The sequence below is a fragment of the Genypterus blacodes genome, unplaced genomic scaffold (assembly GCF_046128005.1).
Source record: "Genypterus blacodes isolate CSIRO-AG114 ecotype Tasmania unplaced genomic scaffold, CSIRO-AGI_Gbla_v1 ptg000085l_1, whole genome shotgun sequence".
NCBI lineage: Eukaryota > Metazoa > Chordata > Actinopteri > Ophidiiformes > Ophidiidae > Genypterus > Genypterus blacodes.
Window position 1 is genome coordinate 1382159 of NW_027466890.1, and position 24073 is coordinate 1406231.

The following is a 24073-nucleotide window of genomic DNA, read 5'->3' on the forward strand; positions in this document are numbered from 1 at the left end:
AGCGCCGCCTTAGGATATGCCATTATTCAGCAGTATTCCTGGTATTTGATTAAATGTAATCCTTAGAGCATCCAAGTAAATATCCCATCTTGGGTGTAACCGCCACGCATACGATCTGTAATCATATCAAAGCTCAGACACACACAAACACATGCAGTGCAGGATACATGCCAGTGTTTTGGTAACTGGGGCAGATGGAGCAGCTGTACCTATGCGTGGAAGAAAAAGAGAAGTCACTCTCTTCCTCAGTGTATGTCAGAATAAGATATATTTTGGCTCCTACCTGCCTTGTCCAGTGTGCTATTGCTGCCGTCTCCATGGATGCTCAGTGTGTGCATCGTATCCTTTTATCAGCGTGCTTTCCTCTCTGTCTGCCTCTTGTCTGGGCTGCTGGATGAAGCTCAGCATAAGCATGGGACTCGAGATGACATCACAGCTGCCGACTTACTCTTTTTCTCAAAGGGATAGTTACAATTTGAAAAATATACCTAATATGCTTTTGTCTGATTTGCAGAAATCTTTGTTAATCTTTGCATTTCAATAATAACAGCCAAGTGAAAACCTGGATAATGAAGCAATATATGTAAATATATATTTATATATATTATATATACATATGGCCACATGATGCCATGTATATATATGTATATGTATAAATATTTGTACAATAGTTGCAGAACATTCTAAGCCTGCTGTGCAGACATGATCATAACCAGTAGATGACATGCTGTATGTTCAATATACTGTATATGTATCTCTTACATTTTGTCTAGTCATTTATGTAACATATTTCTGTAGCTCTCAGGTCAAGCCAGGAAAAATAACAGACAAAACAAGTACAAGTGAAAGACCAGGCAACTTTTAATAATTTAACCAGTCATGAGTAATTTACATGATATCTAGACACTAAGAGATCCCACTGAATTGAGATCGACCACTGAAGACCCATGTTGTTCAAAGCATCACCATTATCATGACCACAACAGCCACACACACTGCAAATGTAGGAAGATCACGAGTCAGTTTCATCCTTTTATGCTTTCTGATGCTAGTGCAGGTATAATTGATGAATTCTGCCAAACCACAGCAATGGTTGAATTTCCGTCAGTGGAATATTAAGTGGCTATGTGCTGTCACAATTCAGGGGTGGGAATAATTAAGACATTATCACGCAACATTTCTTAAAACTGCAATATAATGTGCTGTACTGCCCCCGTCTGTGCTGGAAGCTGTTTTTACCTCTTTGATAGTGAATTCAGATTGCAGTATTTCTGTCCTTTCTCGTTTTTCTTCATTGCACTAACCCAAAAATTAAATGGAAATAGGCTAAACACAGCCTACACTTTCCTATAGAAGAAGTATTTTCTTGAGTAGATACTGCCTGGACATGTTTGAACAGAAAAAAAGACAAACACGAAGAGTACAAAAACAGTTGCAAGACAATTTGACAAATCAATATTATCTCTTAAAAAATTATGAATAGCTCCTTGGTCGTGTAAACAAATAAACAAGGGTTCTCTGGTATTTTATGTTACTTTTTGGTTGCCTTGCTGAATGTATAGCCAGGGGAATGTTACAGCCGCCCTTCTGAGGATCACTTCTGTGAATATCTGAGTAGATCTGCAGACATTAATATTGCAAAACACCCTGTTGCACTTGAGAGAGATGAGATGTGTGGACTTTCGACTAGTCTCTTCCCCTGAATGCCTCTGACACAACTCATTAGTAAGGTCATTAGTAAAAAAGAAACACAGAAAAGATCTGAAGAGGATGCATTTTTTGAGGAAACCACTAATCGAGGACTTTGATTAACAAATTAACAGAAAAGGAGCTGAGATTGCAGTATAAGAAGAAACTCATATTCAGTCATTAATTTTGACATTTTGACTGTACATCTTTATGAAGGCTATTCAGACATCATCCCCTGAATAACACACAATACAACAAGATATCGTAAGAGAAGTGAAATTTGCTGGTAAGAGGATCATTCTGTTGTTGCATTTCAAAAACATTGTAGTCATCTGGATTAAATGTGGAGCTATTTGTGATTTTCCTCAGCATTTCAGATCTCATTGTGCCAATGTAGTTACACAAAAACTGTATTGAAAAGACAAGAACAATTACAAAAAGACAACAAGCAAACATCAAGATCTATTGCATGGATGTTAAATATCTCCATGCAGATCAAAATGACACTTATTACTGCCACATGATGCCATTTCCCCAGCTCACGTTTACCTTTCCAATATGTCTGAAAGTGAACAGCATTATTTGGTAAATACACAACAGATTTCAGATTTTAACTTGATTTCAGAGAGCAAGATAGTGTAGAGGCAAAGTGTCTTTGTATCTTTGTCTCTACACTTTGACAAAGTGTCTTTGTCTCTACTCAGTATTTTCTCACAAATTATTTAAAATCACAGACATGCCAACATTGGCCAGCACCAACTAACGGACAGGTAACTGGTTGCCAAGAAAATGGATCACTACAGGTGTTCTCTTTTCGAAATTCTTTTGAGTTAAAATAGGAAGTGAAAAATGAAGAATAATGCACAGGATTGACTTTAAACATTTTTGAAAAGTGGCAATGCTAAAAAGTGTCTGAAATCCTCAGAGATGACACACACATCAGTCTTCACTTCATACAAAACATGATAAGGAGACAAAATTTAAAGAATTATGTTAAATTAGAAAATATTACTATAAACTTTGAGACCGTGCAGATTCAGTGTACTTCCTCTACTTAACTATCCAGCTTTCTAAGATTTTCATTTCATTTTCATAAGATTTCCCATGCAAATCAATAAATTATGAGGTAATAAATCTATTTAATTATTCAAATAATCAAACACAGTTTCCTATATTGTCCTGTTGTTTCTGTTTGTATACACTTCCTATACTTGATTTGTTACACAATACAATATTACTGTTTCCAGATAATACTGCCCTCTCTTGAGTTGATGGAGTACCAGAAAATTGCACAATGGCTGGGATTCCGAATCCTTCTAATGAATGTGAGGCAATGCGTGTGAAATGCGAAAAATGTTGTTACACAATGTTGTCAGTAAATTCACCACCAGATGTACTGCATCATAATCCTCTTTCTAGTTAGCCCCTGCACTTTTTAATCTGTTCATGGGATGATTGAAATAAGTTAGTTTTCAGAAATGTGTCAGTTGTTATTCCTCTACTGCGTCTACATGTATTCATACCAGGGTATCTACGTATATGCTCATATACATTTTTATGGATGTACTATTCTTTGGCATAAACTGATAAGGGCTTAATCAACATTTCCTAACATTTACTAACTTTGACTTATCTATTCATCTAACAATCTGTGTATATCAATATGACAACTCAAAGAAAAAGGGAGCTGCAGTTACATGCAATGTGAAGCCTTTGAAATTCAAATTAAGAGTATTTCAAAACATGTGCATGCACACGTTATTCTGTTCAATATGGTTAGTGTTTCAACTTCCATTCCTGAGGGGCTCAGTTATATTTTATATTTAAGGTCGAAGGTGCAAAAGTATGGATGAGTAATGCAGTACCTCTCATTTTTTTCTGAACTTGTTAAATAAAAAGTCAATTGTGGGTATGTATCTACACAAACAGGTAAAAGAATAGCAAGCGTGTTCTCAAATGTCTCTTAGGTGTTGACTCCAATGAAAATTGTACAGTCCTCAAACAAAGCATAGTTGTGTTCCTCTCGGCATCTAGGTCTGAGACACCAGCCGTCTGCTTGCCACAGCCAGCTTAGCAGTATGACACCTAGTCACTACAGCGGCTACTGAAACACCACAGCTACTGAAAAAGTGCTCCAGGTGTGACACCATGTCTTAATTTTACACTGGAACATTGAGGATCAGACCTTTCCAATAAATAATCTATAATAAAGTTACAAGTACCCTTTTGCCTGCTTTTGTCGGGCCTTCAGAGCAATACGCTGCTACATTTACAAAGTGCTCACATGAGGCTTCTTCACCAAGGTGCAAATTCCGCAGATTCCTGCAAGGGCAGGAGGGGAAAGGACGTCAAGTACCCTGGGGAGCACACAGACAGCATACATCAGATTTATAGATTTGTATTCACTGGATGTTTGGCCTCCATTATTCTTTCTCACATGTGGAGCTATCGTGTTTGTTGGCAAGACCGTATGTATGAGGTCACGAGCTGACGTCAGCAAAGTGGGTGGAAATAATTTACGGCCAGTAAGATTAGAGAATTCTTCCAGTAAAGCGTTAGACATTGCACAAATTTAATTTGAGAGAGAGACGAGACAGAGACAGAGACAGAGAGAGAGAGAGAGAGAGAGAGAGAGAGAGAGAGAGAGAGAGAGAGAGAGAGAGAGAGAGAGAGAGAGAGAATTTACTTGAGTAAAGCTTACAACCTCTCATCTTATCTCAAAGTGCTCGGGTCTCTGCCTCGATCTTCCTCTCTCCGTGAAGACTGTCAGGATCGGCTGGGGCCACTGTCTGCCTCACCGCAATCTCAGGGCCTCCACCATAGATACCCAACAGGTACTGCCATGTCTCCTCTGAGATCTGACCATAGTCAGCACCTGAGGGGCAGCGAGAAATTTTTAGTTCACCCCGTCTTTCATGGACAGACAGCTGTCTTCTTCATTCAAGCTTTTATGTACGGCATATTACTGCTGAGGTTCACCTTGTTTAAGTTGTATGTGTCCTCCTTTCATAACACCAATTTTACTGTTGTCAATGGGTCCAGGTGGCTCTGAGAAAAGCATAGTAGTGTATTAAAATATTTGACATTGAAAAGAAGCGGGACTTTACCGCACTATGGTATTTGTGCAGGTGTTGTGTCGTACCATTGTCTTTGCCCTTAACAAAGCTCTCCCACTCTCTGAACCACTGCATGCTGATACACAGGATCACTGTTGGAGCCTCCTCAGCCTGAAACTCTTTATTCAGCTTTAAACAAGAACAAGCAGATCATTCAAAATCTAGCACTAGGTATAAATAAACACTAAAAGATTCTGCATGCAGGCATATACCTTAATAAAAGTGTCTATTTCCATTTTTCGCCGTTTAGCCAGAGCTTCAATCTCCACCTGGCAGATGGCGCACATATACAGATGGTTGACCGCTGGGCCGCCCCCAAAACTGTGCAGAGGAACCATTAACAAGGGATGGAGGATGAAGAATCACAATTATACACAGTGCATATCAGTAAAATCAATATTCATATCAATGGTCACGAACGACTGTGGACTGTGGTGGAAAATACTAAAGCTAAGCAACAATTTGAAGCATTATTCAATCAGCTTTCAACTCGGCCTTTAGCTTACAAGTACCATCATGGCAAGATTTTGATATGCATGAGTTTCTGAGTAGTTACTAAAAGCGTGTCACATATTTACCTGTTGTAAAGGTACTCCCAAACATTCTGGGGAACTATCACAACCAGGTCATCTATGTAGTGGTATTTATTAGGTGGAATCCCTGGACACAGATAAGATAACATTTATCATTAAAAGCAGCATCAAGCACTCTCGCAGCTAAGACGTCATCTCCAACGCAAGAAACACATAAAACTGCGAAGTAAACAAAAGATAACTATCAAGTAAAGAAGATAAATATCTCAAATACAACGGTTATTTATTTATCATCCTCCAAAAGGCCTTTGTGGGGATTATGAAGAGAAGACTTTGGAGATTTGGGAGTGGACTGAATTCACTGTTGTGTTCCAAAGCAGAACACACACCAGATGTGGCTTACATCGGTAGGGAAGCCTGAAATATGCACACTTGGCATAGTTACTGTTGCACAATACAGAGCAGCAACAACTCCCTGCAGATATGCCATATCTTTTACTACAGAGTTAGGAAATTGCTACATATTTTCCTTTTTACGCAATGCACAGATGTTAAACCACACACACCTCCATGCTGACAGAGGAATGTGTGGTTGCTGATGGGGCCCGGTTCAGTGAAGGTGTTGAACTTATTGAGCCATTCTCTGGAGATGTAAAACTCCAACAGGCTGGGCTCCTTCATATTAGCCAGAGCCACAACTCTTTGCCTCTCCCTCACCGACTCCTCACTGCTTTTTCTGCATACAGCGAGAGAACAAAAAAAGCAGGATAATAAAGCATATTTATCGCAGAGTATAAGAAAGTATACTGTAGAAATCATCATCATCGGTGTTTTCACAGATTTGTCCAGCACTCACCTATAGAACAACACATAAGCTTCTGCATTCTGCACCACTGTTTCGTGGACTTCTGTGACATACTGGTCATCAAACTCATACCACTGGCCGTTAATCACGTTCTGACAGTACGCAATGTAGTGTCCACCTGGAGAACCAAGGTAAATGTTAGAGAAGAGGGAGCATATCCTTGTCTTTGCTTATTATGGTGAGATATTAACCAAAAAGGATATAACATTTCTGATGTGCCTGTATCTGGAAGGTAATTCAGTTATCTCGTACTTCCTGCAGTGCCGTGGTGACAAATGACTGACAGCAGGTCGTAAGTGGTGACTTGGGACGGACTCTCTTTAGCCAGGAAGGGTCGCATCTCCAGGCCCTCGAGCGGAAAGGATACGTGGCTGCTGATCTTGAAGGAATACATCACCTCGTGCCGGAAACGCTTCAGGTGAATGCACAGAATCTGCAAAATACATTTAGACACAAACGCATCAGCCATAAAGTAAGCCTGTTTTCTACCAAGCGCGAGACAGAGAGAAGATTTGCATCTGTACCTCTGGAAGTCTAAGTACTTTGCAAAATTTCACACCATTCCTCAACCTACGAAAAAAAGAGAGCGGTGTAAGTACATTTATATTTCAACAAATTATCTATGAAATACGAGATAATTTGTGTTCTCCGTTTAGCTTATTGTTGAACGATTACAAACAAACTGAACAATTGCAGCATCAAATTAAGAAAATGTGACTTTCCGTACATACTTTTTACATCTCTCGCAGCTGTACATGTTGTCACCTGAAAGACATACATTTGGTTAGATTAAATCTTAAATTTTATGTTCTAGCATATTAAGATAGAACAGTACAACGTTGCTATAGAGCCCAGTATTTGTTTCACCTTTCAGCTCATCAGCAGCAAAGAAGGCAGCCAGGCAGTCTTCTAAGGTTACCATGGGACCCCAAAACCAAGTTGGGATACACGACACTACAAGCCTAAACAAATGCAACCACAAAGAGAGGCGATCACAACCATTATCCACCACAGGGCCTTATGGTCTGTATCCTCAAAGCAATCATGACGATGGCTAAATTATCCTTATGTGGGCTAAGAAACTGAAAAAGGTTTCTTGCTTATTTCATACTGAGCTAAGTATGCAGAGTTCTGTCAATTCCCCCTGTCAGATAAACAAGGTCCACTGACCGGCGTATGGAGTCCATAATGTATGAGATCCACCCCTGTGAGCCGTAAGTGTCTGGACACACGCCTGTCTTGGCTGGCAGGTTCTGATGGATGGAGGAATGGAGTTTTGCCAAGTCTTCTTTACCAGGGATAGGGAGGGAGAGGTCTTGAAAGGTTTCCACCGTCGTAGAGACCTGCCAGACATCCAGAGGACTGCTTTACTCGCCTTATCTCTATTGGATTAATGGCCCTCTGGTAAGAGTTGTTTCTAAACAAATCTAGCCTGGGAGGAACATAAGACATAACTACACATCCAACATTCCATTGAAATTTTGCCTGTATTATTTAGCAAGTAACTAAAATGTTGTTTTCTGACTGTAAATAGCATCCCCTAGTGTTCAAACATGTGAAGCACAGCTCACCCTATCACAGGTTAAACACTGGACCAGACTGAGGATAGATCCGTCAAAAATGTCAGAGATCACGCTTCGATAGTGAGACTGTTTCTTCTTCCTGGCACTGAGCAGCAGCTGAGCTGGAAGACACAGAGGAAGAATTACAGAGGACAAACTCAACAGTGACGAGGGTTCTCCGAGTGCAGAATGGAAAAGTGATCGAATCCCAGATGTTTCCGCACCTTTTTTAAACGGGTATGTGGGCCCTACAGAGCGAAGAGGGCTGCAGCGAGGGGGGCTGGAGGAGAGTTTGGGATGCAACTCCTGAAGAGTTCGCACAGGACTACAGTGAGTAGACTGAGGCGGAGCCATAGAGGCTTCATTGTCTGGCTCTGTAAAGCAGAATAACAGATGCTCAAAAAAAGGAACATTCTAAAAAAGTACATTATCCTTGTGACTTTTTCCACATAAATATCAAACGTTACAGTGACTACTCCATTTTCTAACACTCTGGTAGAGCCGCTGGCTCTTATACCTGAGGTGTTGTTGCTCTGGCCTTGTGCTTGCCCTGTATTGGCTGTCTGGTTGTTCTCTTGATTTTGAGCCTCAGTGTTTTGGGTTGACGTCACCTCCTCTTCTGCCTCCTGCTCAGGAGCCCCCTCGACTGCTGCGGTATCCACATCAGCATCTTCGTCCATCTCTTGCGAGCCGCCATGCAGGGGTGACCCGGTCACCCTTTTTTCCTTCAGCCTCTCCTTCTCCGAGATCAACCCCCCAGGTGTGATGGCCCGCGGCCTGGTGCCATCGCATTCATCTTGCACAAGCAGCTCAGTGTCTGCCGCGCCTCCGCCCTCCCCTCGATCGCTGCTGGAGCCGGAGTCGCAGGAGAGGAATTCATCCTCCGACGGGGAGCGATCTCCATCCCTTCTCTCATCCCCGTCACTCCCCTCGCCACTCATGCTGCACTCAGTCAGGGGCTCCTTCAGCTCCTCGTGTAGCTGGTCCATCAGACAGCGCAGGAACTCCTGAGTGTCCTGTAGCAAAGCACAAACAAGTAAGAAATACTAAGGATGCATGAATATGGCAACATACACGGAGGTGCGTGTGTAAATGTGTCAATGGGCAAAAATGAGACAGCACATTAGGGTGTGCAACCATACTTGGTGATTCTGAACTTAGTCCCATAGACATCATTAATCATTAATTGTTCTATAATTAAGAAATATTGACAAAACAAAGGGATCGCATCTTTTCACAACAATATCAGGCAGTGGCGTTGTGTCCGGTGTAGTAAGGAGCTTTACCTGCTGTGCGTACCCACGAAACATGGGGTTTACTAATTTGATGCCATGGGACACAGTGGTAGGGACGACATAGCTGGGCCTGGGAGGAGAGGCGGGTCATAATGAAAAACAGTATAAATCACTGATAACTGTTAAATTACGTGTATGAATTGTGGTTATGTGTATATATATCTCTATGCCACAAATATGTGTTGATTACCGCTTCTTATGCCAGAGTTCTGAGATGAGCTTCTGGTAGCTCTTGCACAGAGCCGGCTTCTTATCCGTCCGAACCAATCCGCTGCAGTCCAGGAAGAACTGAGTGAGAGGTGGACTGATGGGAAAGAAGGGAAACATCACATCAGCCAAACTGTTTATCAATTCTCGAGCACGAATAAACGCAGAAACTGTGAGTTGCACGTATCCCTGCCAAATGTGAAGAGGGGAAGTGTCCTCACCAGTTGGACAGAGCTTGAAGGGCTGCATTCATGTAGCAGGAGTTTCCGATATTTTTCATCCCTGTCAAACCTACAAACAACAGAGGGAACCAGAAGCAATGAACTTGTGTTCCTCAAGAGGCACTAAGTTGTTCAACTAAGCAGATTGATCACATTTTTAGCACAGGGTATTATCAAAGCCATATTTTTAGAATAAGCCACAATGTGAAGACTCCTCCACACAGGGTTAATTATAATTATCATCACTATTATTAGGTATTGGTGCAGTTATATTCTACACCTCCTGTGTCATCTAATAGTAAGAGTACTTCCAATTATGTTAACAGTGGTGTTGTTGTACCTCTGGGTTTAAGCTCATCCTCCTCTGACTCTGAACCTTCTTCCTCAGCAACAGCAATCGGTACTGCTTTTAACGGATGGCCTGCTGGCTGATGTGCTACATCCTTGAGAGAATAATTTGTGAAGACTATTAATAAAAAGGTATGTAAGGAACAAGCTGTGTACGTTTGAAATAACATCTGTACGTGTAATCTATCTGCACATGTAGTGTTTTCATTGAAAGTCACCAAGCAGGGAGAGATGGAAGATAATCAATGAGAGCTGCCCTTGTGGTGGTGAAGCCATACCTGCTCTGTGGTTTTACAGTGGTGATGTGCAGCAGGCAAGGGCAACAGGGCAGGCTTCTGCTCCAAAAACACCTCGCGCTCACACACATAACACCAGATCCTGAATGTCGTCAAGTTCACTGTCAGGTTGTGCTTCTTAGTCTAGCGGGAATGTTCACAAAGTCAATGCATAGATGGGATCTTCACTTTTAAATGAATTGACTTGCCTTGTATAATCATGACGATAATAATATTTATCATGAAGAGGTTTTACCTGTGCATGCAGGGTGCTGTGATCAGAGTAGGACTCTCCACAACCAACATATGTGCAGTCAATCTACAGTGCAGAAACATTGGATCAGGCTAGGTTCTATACAGGAAATACATTCCTTAAAAGATGGCATGCCAGTAAACATTTCTACATTTATTTCATTTGTGTATGTATCTACAGTTTGCATGTATGCATTGTATGTGTATGGGAGCAGAAGTGGCTGAGACTAGCGAGCATGTGCCTGATTTTACAAGTTAAATCCCTGGACAGGCAACAAATGTGAATATGGTAAGTGAGCCCACCCAGAAAAAAGGAAGGAAAAAAATGATGTATGTGTGTGTAGTTAATCTAGGTAATCTTCAATTATATAACAGCATAAATCTCGACTGCAATCTAATCTATCTCCGTGCAGCTCACCCTAAAAATGTACCTGTTTTTCATTCCTGTGGTGCAGCCTAAATAATAATAACCACAACCTCTACTTTTGTGCTTTAGTGCACAAGTTTGCACGTATGCAGAAAATCTTAGTGACCTATATTCCTCATGTATCTCAGAACTATACAAATATGCACAATCTGAAAGGAACAAATAACCATCAATTGAAATGTGAAAACTGTCTAGATAACCAAAGTTAGTATTGAAGTTTGGTGTGTTTTAATTTTTTAACTGCATAGCTTTTGGCACACTTCAGATAAATGTTTGCATTTCAGAACAGTGAAGTAGATAACCACACCGACAGACTTAATGTGTTACTGAAAAATTGACTCATCCTGCAGTGTGTCAACTAGCTATGCTGCTGATAGAATTAACTGTTAATTCCCTTACAGTGAAGAGCAGGGCTGTCTTTCATTTCTTTTCTCTACAGTGTAAAGCACTGCAGTACCAGCAGTGCTTGATGTTGTTCCACAATATCTATGCGTGCTACCAACTGATGCATAGCAGGGTGTGTCTGCTCAGTGATTCTCATGTGTTCTGGACAGAATTCCATAGATTCATATTGTTTTGTTTCTCTCTTGCAGGAGCTTTGTACAGGAACTAGCCTACGCCAATGTTTTTATGGATTTTTACCACACCGCCAGTTATTTTTTTTAATTGTTTTGTTTTTAGAGGCACAGTCACCTCCTTTGAAATTGTACTTAATATCTGCTGCAAATATGTTGTAATAGAAAGGAATGCAGTTTAATACAGACTATAGGACGTGATTAGTGCGGTCACCTGACCCCATTTGAAAACTAGGCACCTCCATTGTGGATTGCAAACAGTGTAGTTTACAGCGTAGTGGATCAGTTAATGCCTCAATGTTTTGTATTAAGTTCACATTCTTGGCTTTGGACTTTTGGCTTTTCATGACGACTTGTGGCTATGTTACCTACATGGACCTTAATATGTATTTACTTTATTCTAATAGTGACTTTTACAATCAGTTATGCATCCACATCTTCCCCCATGGAGGCAGCATGTGGGTGTGCGAAGTACAGGTTAGCACACAGCAGTGAGACCGCACTGCACTATAAACTTCTTTTGGTAATATGATTTTGTCTCATACTGTAAAGTGCATTTATTCATGTCGTGTTGCTCAAGTGTCCTGTGCTCATTTTTCTTCACCTTCTCTTGTAATTACACAAACTGAATATCCAAAATATTTCACATACTGATTTTTTTTCCAACAATGTCTATGTAGGACGATGCATTGTGAGTCGCTGTATAACAATATGGCAGCTGTTCATCAACATGTCATCGTGAAACACCCTTATACTCTGTGTTCATCTATGAGAGAACTTCACGGCATAATAGCAAACAAATTGTTATTCAGACAGTACAGTAGAACCGCTCTGTAACGTGTAACTCCATGTTCCAATGCAACACTTGGCATTATCCAGCAAAAGTCCAATAAAACAGCATTTGAGTCTGTCCTACCTGCAGACAGGCCCACAGGTTTGCACCCCCTGCTGCACAGGACTGGCAAGTTCCCTGCAGCAGGAGAAGAAAAAAGCAATATATGCATACGCGGTGTTAGTAGTTTAAGGGTTAACTGCAGACATAGACACAAAGAAACAAAGCCTCCAGTAAAAACTCCAGTCCGTGTTATCACACTGAGTGCTGATGGACACCGGACTGTCTCTGTGGCAAACACAGCTGGACTGGAAATCACCGACACTTGACACAGAGCTTTGAAACGACTGGATGAGACAGAAAACCCACCTTCGATTTCTGGAGGAGGTCCTCTTTGGTCACCTCTCCTATGGAGTCCAGATGGGGACAAATGTCTTGTTCAGCCATAGCTGCTGCCTCTTCTCACGGGGGGACCTCTTATTTATCTTGACAGGTGGTATTTATAATACAGAAACAGTTGAGATAACAAGCTGTCGTGGCTAACGCTAGCTTCGATCTACAGAGAACTTAGGACCACAGACATCTGCACCTCCAAACTAATAACTCAAACACATGTTATTGTTTTGGTCCATTTTCAAATCTAGTGTTTTGACAGTAGCTATCTAGCTGGGTCATTCGTCCATTCTCAGAATATGACAGCTGTGCGTGGTAAAAAACAAAAAACAAAGGCCTGATTTGTTACCTACGAATGCTCAGATATCATGTTGTGGCTGCAGCGATAACGAGTGAGGGAGACTCGTATGTACCAACATAAAGAGCTGCCTCGATGTCAATCTGAATCTGTCATTCTTCTCCTTTTAAACAAGTCATTCTGGGTGAAAGGCAGACGATCGGAGGCTGGCTAGACATAGAGAACAGCCGGGGAAAGCGTCGCGATACCCCGGCCCACTATCCCAAACAACCCCCCCACCCCCTCCCTCCATCCCGAGAGCGACGCGACGCAGCGCCGGGGGCGGAGAGAACGCGGTTACGTCACCATGACCTAACAAACACTATTCTCATCCACGTCAAAACAGTGGTTGGTGGATCAATTACCAATTACCACCAAAAACAAATCAGGAAGATGAAACAGGCATATAACAATCAAGCAAAGGAAGTTTCTCCATTTCATGACTACATACAGACTGAACAGGTGTCCTTGTTGGTCTGTGGATTGATAAATTGCATGTAAAGCATCTAGAAATGAATTTGCGTTACCTAATAACTGTTATGGTGATATTTACTCATTGACAATATAAACAAGTACTTAATTCAAGGACGTGGACTGAAGTCCTTGGTTGCGTACTTCTTATGTTTATTAAGCTATTATTTGATCGCCTGTCCACTGAATATGACGTACAAACTGTTTTACATTGGATTTTATCCCTGATCGGAGGTCGGTTTAGTGTTGTTTTTATTCGATAAAGCTGTATTATCAGTGTTTGTAATATCTGATCCCGGATCAGTGCATAACCACGTCAACGTAATCACGCTGCAAGCCTCGCGGTATTTACGCCCCCTAGGATCCTGTGCTTGTCCTTTTCTACTGAACCAACATGGTAGGTGCAGTAGCTTTTCCCTCAGAGAATTTATTGTAGCTCTTGTATCTGTGTGCATCCTGATTGAAATGCATGTCATCGTGGTGTAAGTTATGTTTATCGCTTGTACGAAGAATGTTCTTTCATTTTATGTCTATATTGACTGTCGATGGCTTGCTTTTTGGGACATAATTAGATTTTTAGTTGGACCATTGGTGTAGCCGGTCTGAATAGCAATGTCGGGATGCTAATGCTAACGTTGGGCGACACGCTGGAATTATTGAGACTTACGCGTATACTTGCTGGTTCTATGAATGTGATTTGCACTTTAGAGTAACCCTCAACTTAATTTCGTGTTTGTAATAATGGCAATATAACCTTTTTTGGTTAACGGCGTCTAGTGTGGTACTTGGCGTCAAGTAGTATTTCTAGGCAGTGTCATGGGCCTGTGCAGTTCTTCAGCTTTACAAAGTAAGAACGCGTTATGCGTCGCAGAAGTAGCCAGTAACTTCATAGATACTTATGTTACAAAGTAGGGTTATTAGATCCAATAGCTTGCGCGGTTGTAGCAAAATAAAGCTAGTCAGTTTGAATGGCATGCTTTCATGATGATCCAGCATGGAGAAGTGTAATCCAGGCTAATTCACAAGCCGACCCCGCAGTGCTACATTTCTATTTCCAGCCTCGATTTTCCTAATTCCGCATATATTGTGCTGGAGATAACTTAGACCAGTTGGGCTATTTATCCCGCATGTGATGCCACATCTGTTGATTCAGTGACAGTGCAATTATTTGACTATGGCATTTCCTTAATAATAAATTTGCGCTGATGCTTTTGAGTGTTCAGCCGCAAGCTGGCAATCTTTCACCACTGGTGAATCGGTCCGGGAAAAAATGTGATAGTAGTACTAGAGTTTGGCTGATCTAATGTGTCCTAATGTCTTTCTCAACAGCCTAAGGGAAAGAAGGCAAAGGGGAAGAAGGTGGCACCGGCCCCTTCCGTGGCCAAGAAACATGAGGCCAAGAAAGTAGTGAACCCCCTGTTTGAGAAGAGGCCAAAGAACTTTGGCATCGGTAAGTTTTGGGGAAATCTTGGCTTTGGTAACGTGCCAGGTGCAGATGATGTAAAGAATATTTGCTATCTTAATAATAATGCAGACAACCCACCAAGATCGCTGATGCACTGGGATTAGAGACAAAATTGCATCATGCTTTTATCCAAATTAACACATGTCTTATTGGGGTTTTTTCTCCACAGGCCAGGATATTCAGCCCAAGCGTGATTTGACGCGTTTTGTCAAATGGCCTCGTTACGTCCGCCTGCAGAGGCAGCGCTCCATCTTGTACAAGCGTCTGAAGGTCCCCCCTGCGATCAACCAGTTCACCCAGGCCCTGGACCGCCAGACTGGTAAGCCCCAGATAAGATGGACAGTGTCCGTTTTCCACATTGATAAGAGAGAAAGCTGCCAAGTATAGCAAATTGATCCTTACTACTTTGCAAATGATGTGAAATAATATTTGCTATCTTAACAGCAATGCTGACACTTCCACCAAGATCACTGATGCAATTATTGAATCACATTTGACTTTCTATTTCTGTTGGTCGATTGATTTGGATTGTAATGTACATGTTCCTCTTTAGCCACACAGCTGTTCAAGCTGGCTCACAAATACAGGCCAGAGACCAAACAGGAGAAGAAACAGAGGCTGATGGCCCGCGCTGAGCAGAAGGCTGCTGGAAAGGGAGATACCCCCACCAAGAGGCCCCCTGTTCTCCGTGCAGGTAAGTCATATTTTTATGTTGTGGATTATAGTGCCTTCATCTGCAGTGCAGATGTTGTGTACACATGATATTCTCCTTGGCCTGAATGCAATGATGACCTTACATTTATCACCTGACATTTGCTGATGTTCTTTGAGCTTTTTAACCCTGAGCACTGGCCATATTTTTAATGTACTCCTTATGGTGTTTGCTGATCAGAAATTAAGTGGTTCAAATTTATCCTCTGCCCTACAGGTGTCAACACCGTCACCTCCCTGGTGGAGAGCAAGAAGGCCCAACTGGTAGTGATTGCCCATGATGTTGATCCAATTGAGGTTTGTTTGGAAGCATAGCTGCATGAAAATCTGTATATTTAAGTTTGGCAAGTGGTCACTTGCAATGATGTCTGAATTTCTTCACCTGAATCCTCTGTGTGGATCAAAACACGAGCTTTTTAACCCTGAGCTGTGACCACAACCCAAAGATGCGGGTTTTGACTGCATGTAATTTATGCTACTAATGTTGGGGGGGAAAGCAAAGTGGTTTAGATGCATTTTTCCAAAAGAACTTTTCTCAAACAAGTTCTTCTTTTCTAGCTGGTCGTCTTCCTGCCTGCTCTGTGCCGCAAGATGGGTGTCCCATACTGCATTGTCAAGGGCAAGGCCAGGCTCGGCAGACTGGTGCACAGGAAGACGTGCACTTCAGTTGCGTTCACACAGACAAACCCGTAAGTACACACAAACTAAGCAGTGCTGGCCACACATGATGGACATATTCTCCAGTTTGATGTACACCTGAAATATGGGCACTGTACCCCAAGTAAAGTTAAGTTCGTATGGCGTGTCACAACAGATAAAGGCTGACGGCCATCTCTTACGAGAAATTAAGCCTTCCAATGAGCGCAACTCATTTTGTCTTTTCAGTTTTTAGTCGTCCATAGACTTTGGTTTAGTTAGTGACAGATTGGCTACTGATCCTGCCAGGCAACAAAGCCACGGCTTTTCTTTTTTTTGGCAGAGTGCAAGTTATTTGGTATCTTAAGTATTTCATTTAAAGGTTGTCTCCTGCAATGATGTTTGAATTTCTTCACCTGAATCCTCTGTGTGGATCAAAACACGAGCTTTTTAACCCTGAGCAGAGACCACAACCTGACAATTGATGATCTACACAAGTGTAGATATTGCACTACTCGATCAGAATCATTTAATGTAAAGAGCAGGGAAAATGTTTGAGTTAGCAAGTATGTTTGTCAGTTATGGATTTACTCAAATGCACATGCTGTTAAAAAAGGTTTTGACATGGGTATTTGGTCAACTGTTGGACTGTAATGTGGTAAACCTTTGGATTTATTTTCCTAGTGAGGACAAAGGTGCACTTGCCAAGCTGGTGGAAGCCATCAAGACCAACTACAATGACAGATACGAGGAGGTGAGTGTTCTTATAGAAATAACAGAATTTCTTATCAATTATCTGCCGAGTCTCGACACCAGCATCTAACCCTTCAACCCTTATTTTTCCAGATCCGTCGTCACTGGGGAGGTGGCATCATGGGCCCCAAATCCACAGCTCGCATCAACAAGCTGGAGAAGGCAAAGGCCAAGGAATTGGCAACCAAGCTTGGTTAATCTGTTTAAAAATAAATTTGTTATTGAGACAGTCTGTTGCATTGTTTTTATTGTCACAACTAAATAATGATGGAACTGAAGACTAGTGACCTAACATTGTTGGGTGATAGTGGAGAATCTGTACGGAATAAACTGGATATTAATCAGCTTCAATAGTTCCAAGGAGAAGTATTCTGCAAGTTGAATTGTTTGTGTCGAGTGGGAAATGAGTTGGAAGGGGTGATGGGGATGTTTGTGATAAAAGAAACGAAGTTACCAGTCAAAATGAGCTACACAAACAAAATGCACTGCACAGAAAGAATACACACCTGAATGTTTTTCCCTTTTTATTGCTTTTATGATGACATCCAGTCCATATAACTTGGCTTCTCTGACAAGAATTTACATGGCGTCGTGAATGTCAAAGTGAAAGGTTTTTCAAAGAAAAGTCAATATCAAAAACATGCAAAATGATTGTGCGAGTATTCCCCTGTTTAATTTAAAATTAGTAGATGCACCTGTGGCTGCCACTAAAGCCGAGTGTGTGGATGGTAGTGAATCAGGCCTTTGTGTCTGGACACTGCAATTGTTTTCCATTCTTCCTTGCGACAGCTCAAGCTCTGTGAGGTTGCTTGGGGATTTGTTGGGAACAGCTCTTTTCAAGTCCAGCCACATTCTCGTTTTGATTGAGGTCTGGCTTTGACTCGGCCACTCCAGAACATTGACATGGTTATCTTCAAACCATTTCTGTGAAGCTTTTACTGCATGCATTGGGTCTTTGTCTTTCTGGAAAATCTCTGAAATTGTAGCTCTCTTGCAGACTTAAGTCAGATTGTCCTCCAGGATTTCCCAACATTTTGCTGCAATCATTTTCCTCTACCCTTACAAGCCTCCTAGGGCTCGCTGCTGAGAAGCATGATGCTGCCACCGCCGTGCTTGTTTGGTGTTTGCTAAACATAGCGACTAGTTTCACCAAAAAGCTTAATTGTCTCATCAGATCAAAGAACCATCTTCCAATTGACTTTGGAGTCTCACGCATGCCTTTGGGTGAACTCCAGTTTGAGAGTTTAACAGTGGCTTTCTCTTTGCCACTCTCCCATACAGCCTCGACTGGAGAAGAACCCGGGCAACATCTCCAAACCGGGCAGTATCTCCAATCTTCGCCACTGAAGCTTTTAACTCCTTCGGAGTGGCCATAGGTGTCTTGCTGGCCTCCCTCACCAGTCTCCTTGCCCAGTCACTCAGTTTGTGAAGGCGGCCAGCTCTAGGCAGATTTATACAAGTGCCATACTCCTTCCATTTCTTGATGGATTTAAATGAACTCTGGGGGATGTTTAGTGACTTGGAGATGTTTTTGGAGCCATGGTCTTATATATTTCAATCTTCTCTCTGAGTTGCTTGGAGTGTTCCTTTGTCTCCATCCTGTAATTGTAGCAGGAATACAGATGAACCAGTGACTGGACCTTCCAGACACAGGTGTCCTTATACTACAATCTCAGACACATTAACTGCACTCAGGTGATCTCCATTTCACTACTTGTAAGAATTAATTTGCATCTACAATTCAGTGTAAACCACAGCGCTTCCAGCTCTAGAAATCCACAATACCTTATGGGATATGTCAATATGTTGTGTATGAGAAATGTAGCAATCCAAAAACTGTGATTCTGATATTCATGTTTATTGAGAGTCTACATCTATTTACATATGTATCAATGAATGTTTGGTTGTTCGTTTCATCAGAAGTGAAACATTTCTGATGAGAAAATCTCTTCTATTGGTTTCACAGTGGAATCTTCTTGATGAATTTAGCATACCACATGTAGGACGTTGCTGCACACAGGCCGTACCTACAAACACAAGATGGCGATTAGTACTTCACAAATGCAGGATAACTACCTTGACATTTTGACTTGTATATCACCCCTACCATGTTATTATATACTGCATGTGTTCATTCCTCAGTGTGACTCTGGTCTGTCCACCTATTGGTCCACCTGGAATTGTGCTCCCTGTATAATGGAAGAAAGATTGATTTACACTACTTGGGACAGAAGCGAGAGTTCACTTTTCTGCAGACCTCAAGAGTCTCATAAGTCACAATGTACATTTAATCTTTACTATTTTGTGGCCAGGAGCGCCGGTGCATTGTTTGTGAATTCTTACCAAAGTCGGCATCTATGAAGATGGGCTCAGCTCCAGTGACGCTGCACATGGCCTCCAGATCACGGTAATGCCAACGGTTTCTCTCCACATCATTGCTCGGCACAAAAGGTTTGCGTATCTCTGTCAGCCTGACAACCCCGATCACTTCCATCTCACCTTCTGCCTGCAATGGAATATTATTATTATTAAATAATTATTAGTATTATGAAAGGTAGAATGGGGTGTAAAGAAATATGAGCCAACTACTTTGTCTAGAAAGAAGTTTGTCAATTGATTGGTAGTGTCTGTGACAGGAATGGTAACACAATTGGTGTAACATTTTTAAATACAAACCTGTCCCTTCATCCTGGTCTCTGGTCTTATCTTCTGTTTAGGGACGTATCCTCTGTTCACAAGTATAGTGATGCTGCAGCAGAAAACAAGTCAGCAGTGGATTCAGGATGAGGTCAGTTTGTAATATTTTCAATTGTTTCAGGTGAGTGTGTGTTGGCAAGGCACAACGGGGTGTGATTTTTCTTGTGTCTTACCCGAGATCAGAGCAGTAGAATGGGGTGATGACATTTGCGCCAGTCTCTCCACTAGAGGTCAGCCTGCCCGCTTCCCTGGCCTCTTTCTCTGGGTCGACTGGTGAGCGTGGCAGAATATACAGCTCCTTCGAGTGAACGTAATGTCCACGCACTCGAACCCTTCTGTACTCCAGGTGATTTAGCTCAAGGGGACTAGAATCACAATATATATATACACAATCCTCAGGTATATAGTGTCTGTAGTCTCAGCTGGGATATTTTTCATGCATACCCATCAGCAAAATGAGATTGTTTTGTTGCTTCAAAAGCGGTAGATGTTTGGAGCTTGTCTATTAAGTCTATTAATACCCATAGTTTTAGAATGGGATGTCCAGCCACTATGTGATGGTCAGGTGTCCACATACATTTGGCCAAAGTGTTTAAAAACAATCATATTGACTATGAACTATCTCACTGTTTTTTTACTTGCTTTTTTGCTTTTGCTTGTGTGTCTAGTCGACTATGGATAACATCTCAGTGTGAATTTCTGATGTGTGTGGTAGGAACATGCACCCAGGATGCAGCACCTTCTACATTCTTGCATGCACTTACTCAAGAGGAAGAGGAATCGGTTCAGCAGTAGTGAGCCTGCGCAGCTCGTCAATCAGATGCAATTTCCACTGACGGCGTTTCATCTTGTCAAATCAGAACACATCTTAGTCACTGTCATTAATATCATCATGATTTGTTTTGTGAAGTGACAACAGAGTGAACAGGCTCTTACCTGCCATGTACCAAGGCCAAAGGTGGTAGCAGGGATCAGAAGCAGGAGCCACTTGAGGAGATAGTCTTCACCTTTCTCAGCTCTGGCAGCTGTGGAGCACAGAGCCTGTTGCCCAAAGTTAAGGAGCCCACCTGGGTATTCACAATAAACAGGACCGAGTGTGAACAACACATCCGAGTACAATGGAGGAAGAAGTGCTCTAATCCAAGTTAAGTTCATGCACGAATACTTTCATCAGTAAAATGTACAAAAGTATCTAAATCAAAAGTACTATCCAGTGTTTTGGGAGTATTTACTGTTTGCAGAGTGGTAGGAAGTATTGGCAATTTTGTTTTCTTAACTGTCAGATAGACGTAGTAGAGGAAAACAATATTTAATTCATAAAAACTAAGAAAAATATGGGAAATCGCAAAAATTAAAACCGTACATTTGTATTAAATAAATGAACTGTTAATTATCATGTGTTTCTTTCCACCTGTCGGGATTGTGTAGAATAAAGCGCCTTTATTACCATGTTCACGTTTGACGCGTGGCAGTCTGGACAGAATCAGAGTCCTCTTGATGTGAATGACATGCGGCTGCAATAATATAATATCAAATACACGCACAATTTAATTCGTGTTATAACGAATTGTACAATTGTAAAAACGAAAGAGACACAGCGACGTTGATTTGTGACGTAAAAACAGAACACCGAGCTTCACATCCACGACAATAACGTACCTGCTTTCTGAAAGCCGCCAGCATTGATCTCAGACAGGCCATGTTAAAACAAAAACTCAACAACAAATGTGTGGCGTGAGTAAAGGACAAATAGTTTCCGGCTACATAACCAGCTAGTTTCTCATGAAGGAGGGACTGTTTTTGCTGTTACTCCTTCCGGGTCGGTGACTCTCCGCCCTCACTTGAGTTTACCCACGTGTTTACAATGCGAAATACTTTTTAAAGCCTGTCAATTGTGATATTGGTGTGGGTCATAATCTGGATTATTAATATTTAAAACCCGTCAGTCGTCGTCGTCATGGATCTCGCCTCTAAGGATGCTTATATGCAGAAACTCGCCAGTAAACTCTTTGCTCAGCGAGATCAAGAGCCAAGGAAGAGATCGTTTGGTAAGTATAAACGTGTTACAACTACTAATTCTTGAAACAAGATGGCACTGGGCATGTAGGTGTAACATAGACAAAAACAAAATGTGTCTGAGAAATAAACGTTTAGATCATTAGCACAAGTAATTATTAAGAGTTTAAAAGAGTAATGCATCTCTAGATAATTGATTTTGTAGCTATGTCGGAGTAATGTTGTCATATTTGCTGCCCTGTGATTGCCTGATTGGAAATGTCACCCTAAATGACCTGAAAACATCCTAAACATCATCAACAACAACAGCCTGTCATGTCTTAATATACCTATATCTCTGTTTCTCCATAACACGCATAACAACATCATCTCTCTGTGTAGGTCAAATTAAGGTGAAAAATGACGGTGTTCCCCCAAAGAAGAAGAATAAATGTAAAAAGAAACGGTTTAAAGACAAGCGGCCAGATGAGAAGATGAACGCTCCTAAACCCCAACAGAAGTCTGGACCGTCTCCAGCAGCACAGAAAGGCCCAGACACAGCAAAACAGAATGGATCCAAACCTGAGATCATGAATACAACACAGACACCCAAAGGTGGAAGTGCTATCTCCAGCTTCTCCACAGTAGATGTTCTACGCAGGAGATTACATGAAAAGATTGAAGAGACCAGAGGGCAGGTATGCAATACTTAGAGATGGTCCTGAAAACTCCACTCACTCATCATGTTAGACAGTGTGTGTGTTCGTATTTACTATTTAAATATAGGAAACGCTGAATTCAATTTAAATGAACTGGTTGTGTGATATTTTTGTTTTATCAGGGACCCCCAAAGGATCCATCGTCGGGAGCCGTCCAGGCAAAGCGAGAAAAGCGAAAGCTGGAACGAGAGCGCAAGAAGAGGAAGAAAAAAGAGTTTCGAATGAAGCAGCTGGCAGCCAAAAGCAGCCAAAACCAAGAACAGGACATCAAACAGGAAGAGCCACTTCCAGCCACGGCCCCTAGCAAAAGAAATGAGACGGCCATCGTCTTCAACAAGGTGGAGACTGTGGAAGAGGGATATGTCGACAAGGTCCAGAAAAAGAAGAACAAAAAACAAGGTGTCAAGGGCCAGCTGACGCCGCTGACGGGGAAGAACTACAAGCAGCTGCTCAGCCGGGTGGAAGCTCGCAAAGCAAAGCTGGAGCAGCTGAGGGAGAAAGACGAGGACAAAGCCCGCGAGATGGAGGAGAAGATGAAGTGGACCAACGTGCTGTACAAGGCTGAGGGAATCAAGATCAAAGACGACGAGGGCATGCTGAGAGCCTCGCTGAAGAAGAAGGAGAAGACGCAGTGCCAACGGCAGAAGCGCTGGGACAAGAGGAGCGAGAATGTGGCTGAGAAGATGCAGCACCGGCAGGACAAACGACGGAAAAACCTGAAGAAACGCAAGGATATGAAAACGGAGAAGAAGAAGGATCGGGCGAGGAAGAAGGGTCGAGTGCTGCCTGGGGACTTGAAGAAGGCCGCCATGTAGGCTGAAGATAACATGGACTTTACTCTCATCCCTCTTCCAGTGATTCTTCTGGTTAATGATTAATCTGTTGGTTATTTTCCTGTCAATCAATTAAAGGTGTATTATTGTTAACCTGGGGACTGCCTGTACTTGCTTTGGCTGACATTTATCTGTGATATGATTTGATCATTTATTCAGTCACTTTTTCTCCACACAGTTTCTCCTGATATGTAGGGAAAAAATGAAAAGCTTGACACACCTCACATTCACACACTGGTGGTGTGTATCATACACACAGTGTTTCACACTAGCTAGCACACTGTATCAACATTGAACATTTTAATTAATTCATTGTTAATCAAAAAAATGTATTTCATTCTTACCTGGGGACTGCTGGTACTTGCTTTGGCTTACATATTTATCTGAGAAACGACCAAGATGAGTCTTGAATCACTAAAATCCTTTTTGATTATTTATTCAGTCACTTGATTGATTAATTTCTTGGTGGCTCCTTTTTTGGATGGATCAATCCACCTCCCAAGTAACTAAATTGCCCTTGTTGTGAGTGGGATGATGTCACTTTGGAAACATTCACCTTGCAGGTGAGAAAATAACTTTCTTTCTTTCTTTCTTTCTTTCTTTCTTTCTCTGAAATACTACCTTTGTTGTCATTTCTGATCATCTTGCACTGTTGGAAAATGCTCACTGGAGAGCTCAGCGCCAGGGATTGGACATCAGGTACATTATGTTATTGTGATCGATTGATGATCGATATCACGTGTCACCATAACCCTGATAATATATAAACTATTCGTAAATCTCGTTCACTTCCGGGGAGGGTTCCGCCTACTTCTTCCCTATTGGCTCCAAACCTCCACACTGCCCTCTCGCTTGTCGAATCTGGG

General features: G+C 41.8%; 4 protein-coding genes and 5 non-coding genes across 11 annotated transcripts; 7 read left to right on the forward strand and 2 right to left on the reverse strand.

The window, feature by feature from the left end:
* Positions 1–843: 843 nt before the first annotated feature.
* On the reverse strand, positions 844–13158 carry usp20 (ubiquitin specific peptidase 20). 2 transcript variants are annotated; one of them, XM_076158679.1, is made up of 24 exons: positions 12567–13158; positions 12282–12335; positions 10368–10430; positions 10115–10255; positions 9829–9931; positions 9489–9558; positions 9251–9364; positions 9052–9130; positions 8283–8781; positions 7990–8139; positions 7775–7887; positions 7374–7546; positions 7071–7165; positions 6935–6968; positions 6728–6773; positions 6456–6636; positions 6195–6321; positions 5905–6074; positions 5384–5465; positions 5018–5126; positions 4832–4934; positions 4669–4737; positions 4394–4564; positions 844–4046 (listed from the first exon to the last, which is right to left on the reverse strand). In XM_076158679.1, exons 1-23 carry the CDS (start codon positions 12642–12644, stop codon positions 4407–4409), a joined length of 2811 nt encoding a protein of 936 aa, XP_076014794.1. In that variant the 5' UTR covers positions 12645–13158; the 3' UTR covers positions 844–4046; positions 4394–4406. The 2 variants fall into 2 exon arrangements, with proteins under 2 accessions (XP_076014794.1, XP_076014796.1); XM_076158681.1 differs by having other exon boundaries at positions 10115–10214; positions 12567–12633.
* Positions 13159–14718: 1560 nt separating this feature from the next.
* Positions 14719–17195, forward strand: rpl7a (ribosomal protein L7a; the record flags this gene model as incomplete). The annotated part of the gene is made up of 7 exons (XM_076158670.1): positions 14719–14848; positions 15033–15182; positions 15417–15557; positions 15792–15871; positions 16133–16263; positions 16895–16964; positions 17057–17195. Coding segments are annotated over 7 exons (807 nt in total), but the record flags the coding sequence as incomplete, so codon positions are not given.
* LOC143007413 (small nucleolar RNA SNORD24) lies at positions 14889–14957 on the forward strand. Its single transcript, XR_012964474.1, has one exon. It is a non-coding gene; the product is annotated as a small nucleolar RNA SNORD24 (small nucleolar RNA).
* On the forward strand, positions 15271–15341 carry LOC143007412 (small nucleolar RNA SNORD24). Its single transcript, XR_012964473.1, has one exon. It is a non-coding gene; the product is annotated as a small nucleolar RNA SNORD24 (small nucleolar RNA).
* Positions 15643–15713, forward strand: LOC143007411 (small nucleolar RNA SNORD36). Its single transcript, XR_012964472.1, has one exon. It is a non-coding gene; the product is annotated as a small nucleolar RNA SNORD36 (small nucleolar RNA).
* Positions 15931–16005, forward strand: LOC143007410 (small nucleolar RNA SNORD36). Its single transcript, XR_012964471.1, has one exon. It is a non-coding gene; the product is annotated as a small nucleolar RNA SNORD36 (small nucleolar RNA).
* LOC143007405 (small nucleolar RNA SNORD36) lies at positions 16601–16675 on the forward strand. The gene has a single exon (XR_012964467.1). It is a non-coding gene; the product is annotated as a small nucleolar RNA SNORD36 (small nucleolar RNA).
* A 1605-nt stretch (positions 17196–18800) lies between the features above and the next one.
* Positions 18801–23865, reverse strand: surf1 (SURF1 cytochrome c oxidase assembly factor). 2 transcript variants are annotated; one of them, XM_076158699.1, is made up of 9 exons: positions 21320–21491; positions 21108–21174; positions 20597–20727; positions 20425–20507; positions 19834–20025; positions 19640–19712; positions 19307–19469; positions 19071–19152; positions 18801–18990 (listed from the first exon to the last, which is right to left on the reverse strand). In XM_076158699.1, the coding sequence occupies exons 1-9, from the start codon at positions 21359–21361 to the stop codon at positions 18924–18926; spliced, it is 900 nt and encodes a 299-aa protein (XP_076014814.1). In that variant the 5' UTR covers positions 21362–21491; the 3' UTR covers positions 18801–18923. The 2 variants fall into 2 exon arrangements, with proteins under 2 accessions (XP_076014814.1, XP_076014815.1); XM_076158700.1 differs by lacking the exons at positions 21108–21174; positions 21320–21491 and adding an exon at positions 23829–23865.
* On the forward strand, positions 21486–23300 carry surf6 (surfeit 6). Its single transcript, XM_076158695.1, has 3 exons — positions 21486–21708; positions 22058–22353; positions 22497–23300. Exons 1-3 carry the CDS (start codon positions 21618–21620, stop codon positions 23187–23189), a joined length of 1080 nt encoding a protein of 359 aa, XP_076014810.1. The 5' UTR covers positions 21486–21617; the 3' UTR covers positions 23190–23300.
* Positions 23866–24073: the final 208 nt, after the last annotated feature.